The sequence below is a fragment of the Odontomachus brunneus genome, unplaced genomic scaffold, assembly GCF_010583005.1.
Source record: "Odontomachus brunneus isolate Ranch 3 - 2012 unplaced genomic scaffold, Obru_v1 Obru_scaffold_114, whole genome shotgun sequence".
In the NCBI taxonomy this organism is placed as follows: Eukaryota; Metazoa; Arthropoda; class Insecta; order Hymenoptera; family Formicidae; genus Odontomachus; species Odontomachus brunneus.
The window spans coordinates 733178-735168 of record NW_022639564.1 but is presented as its reverse complement, the minus strand read 5'-3'; the positions used below and the strand labels follow the sequence as shown (position 1 = coordinate 735168).

At 36.3% G+C, this 1991-nt stretch overlaps 1 protein-coding gene across 5 annotated transcripts in view; it reads left to right on the top strand.

Annotated features, from left to right (window-relative positions):
• LOC116849387 overlaps positions 1-1991 on the top strand; it is a 242217-nt gene that overhangs the window by 134082 nt on the left and 106144 nt on the right. For 2 of the 5 annotated variants that reach the window (XR_004379122.1, XM_032826512.1), the window contains exon 3: positions 1110-1156. The exons of the other annotated variants lie outside the window; for them this stretch is intronic. Coding sequence is in view for 1 of the 2 variants with exons in the window: in XM_032826512.1 (XP_032682403.1) it covers positions 1110-1156 (47 nt within the window). In the remaining variant the exon portion in view is untranslated. The remainder of the gene's footprint in view (positions 1-1109; positions 1157-1991) is intronic. 5 annotated transcript variants of the gene reach the window in all.

Genomic DNA, 1991 nt, shown 5'->3' with positions numbered 1-1991 from the left:
GAAATTCCTTAAGAATATTTACTTACCGAAAATAAAATGTACGGAGAATGGAATAAACCTTTTTTGCACTCACCTGTAACAAACAACAGAAAGAATTTAAATACGTGTTTTGGAAATTCCGCAAAGTGCTCGACCATCCAACAGCTCTTGGAATGCGGGTAGAACATTAATGATCTGTCAGCGAGTATGTTAGAAGAAAGGAATATTCTACGAAAACGAGCCTAGCAGCATCGCCTTAAGCGGCTTTATTCGTTCTCCGCAATTCGTTTTAGGTGCGTTGCATATTAGACGAGACAGAAGAAATCAAACACCTATTTTTCTTTTTTTTTATTCACAAACTGTTGTCCGAGATTTTGTAGAAATTTGCCGGCACGACAAGAGTAAAACCAGTTTCTAGCCAAAATAATCATTACGCTGCACGCATACAAAGAAATCGGTCACGTTTAATTTGAAACATCACCGGATAGTCATTAAATTCATCATAAATTGATGAACATATAAGTGGCCTCGCTTCGTTACGATTTTCAAGGCAATTAGCTGTATTTTACGATCAACATGACGCGTTGAATTTACATTAGCGAACGTATACATAAATATACGTTCGCTAATGTAAATTCAACGCGTCATGTTGATCGTAAAATACAGCTAATTGCCTTGAAAATCGCAACGAAGCGAGGCCACTTATATGTTCATCAATTTATGATGAATTTAATGACTATCCGGTGATGTTTCAAATTAAACGTGACCGATTTCTTTGTATGCGTGCAGCGTAATGATTATTTTGGCTAGAAACTGGTTTTACTCTTGTCGTGCCGGCAAATTTCTACAAAATCTCGGACAACAGTTTGTGAATAAAAAAAAAGAAAAATAGGTGTTTGATTTCTTCTGTCTCGTCTAATATGCAACGCACCTAAAACGAATTGCGGAGAACGAATAAAGCCGCTTAAGGCGATGCTGCTAGGCTCGTTTTCGTAGAATATTCCTTTCTTCTAACATACTCGCTGACAGATCATTAATGTTCTACCCGCATTCCAAGAGCTGTTGGATGGTCGAGCACTTTGCGGAATTTCCAAAACACGTATTTAAATTCTTTCTGTTGTTTGTTACAGGTGAGTGCAAAAAAGGTTTATTCCATTCTCCGTACATTTTATTTTCGGTAAGTAAATATTCTTAAGGAATTTCTACACTGAAAGAAAAGAATGGTCGATATAATTAAAATTAAAATAATTATTTCGAGCTCCAACTATATTTTTTATAGTAAAATAATAGTACACTGAGGGAAAAATTACCTTAAAATTAACAAATATTTCTTTGATGAGTGCCATTAACATATTTATTATTATTTACTAAATCAAGTAAATAATATTTGATTTAAATAAAGAGGATTTAGATGATGCCCACATACATGCGTGCAGCTTTAGCTTGGCCGGGATAAGAAGAAAAAGAGAGGGCTGAAAAAGAGAGATAGAGAGAGGGAAAGAGAGAGAGAGAGAGAGAGAGAGAGAGAGAGAAAACAGTTGTTAAAACACGGGAAAGTGTAATGAAAGAAAAACAAGATATTATAAATAATGAAATCCCCGTTGAAACTATAACATATACGTGTGTACGCGTACGCTTGACTATGATTTACTTCGTTTCTTGTCCCCTAAATGCGCGTAGACACTCGTTTACAAAATATTTATTCTGCTCTGCTTTCGAAATACGTTTTGCATATTGAAGTTTGGGGAGGAGCATGTGGACATTTTGCACTTAGAGAACAGATTGAGAGATATGTCAAGGGGGGACGCGAGATGCACGTGGGTAGATGGATATCGGAGACTTTGCGATTACGTGCTCTGCTGTACCTTCATGTTATAATATCGTATCGTGCTTCATAATCTTACATATGGCGCACTATGTGTCATATGCGAAATTGTGTCACGACGTTAAATTGCAACATCGTCCTGTAACGTTCAGCTGATAACCGTAATTTATAATGAGTTACACGATAT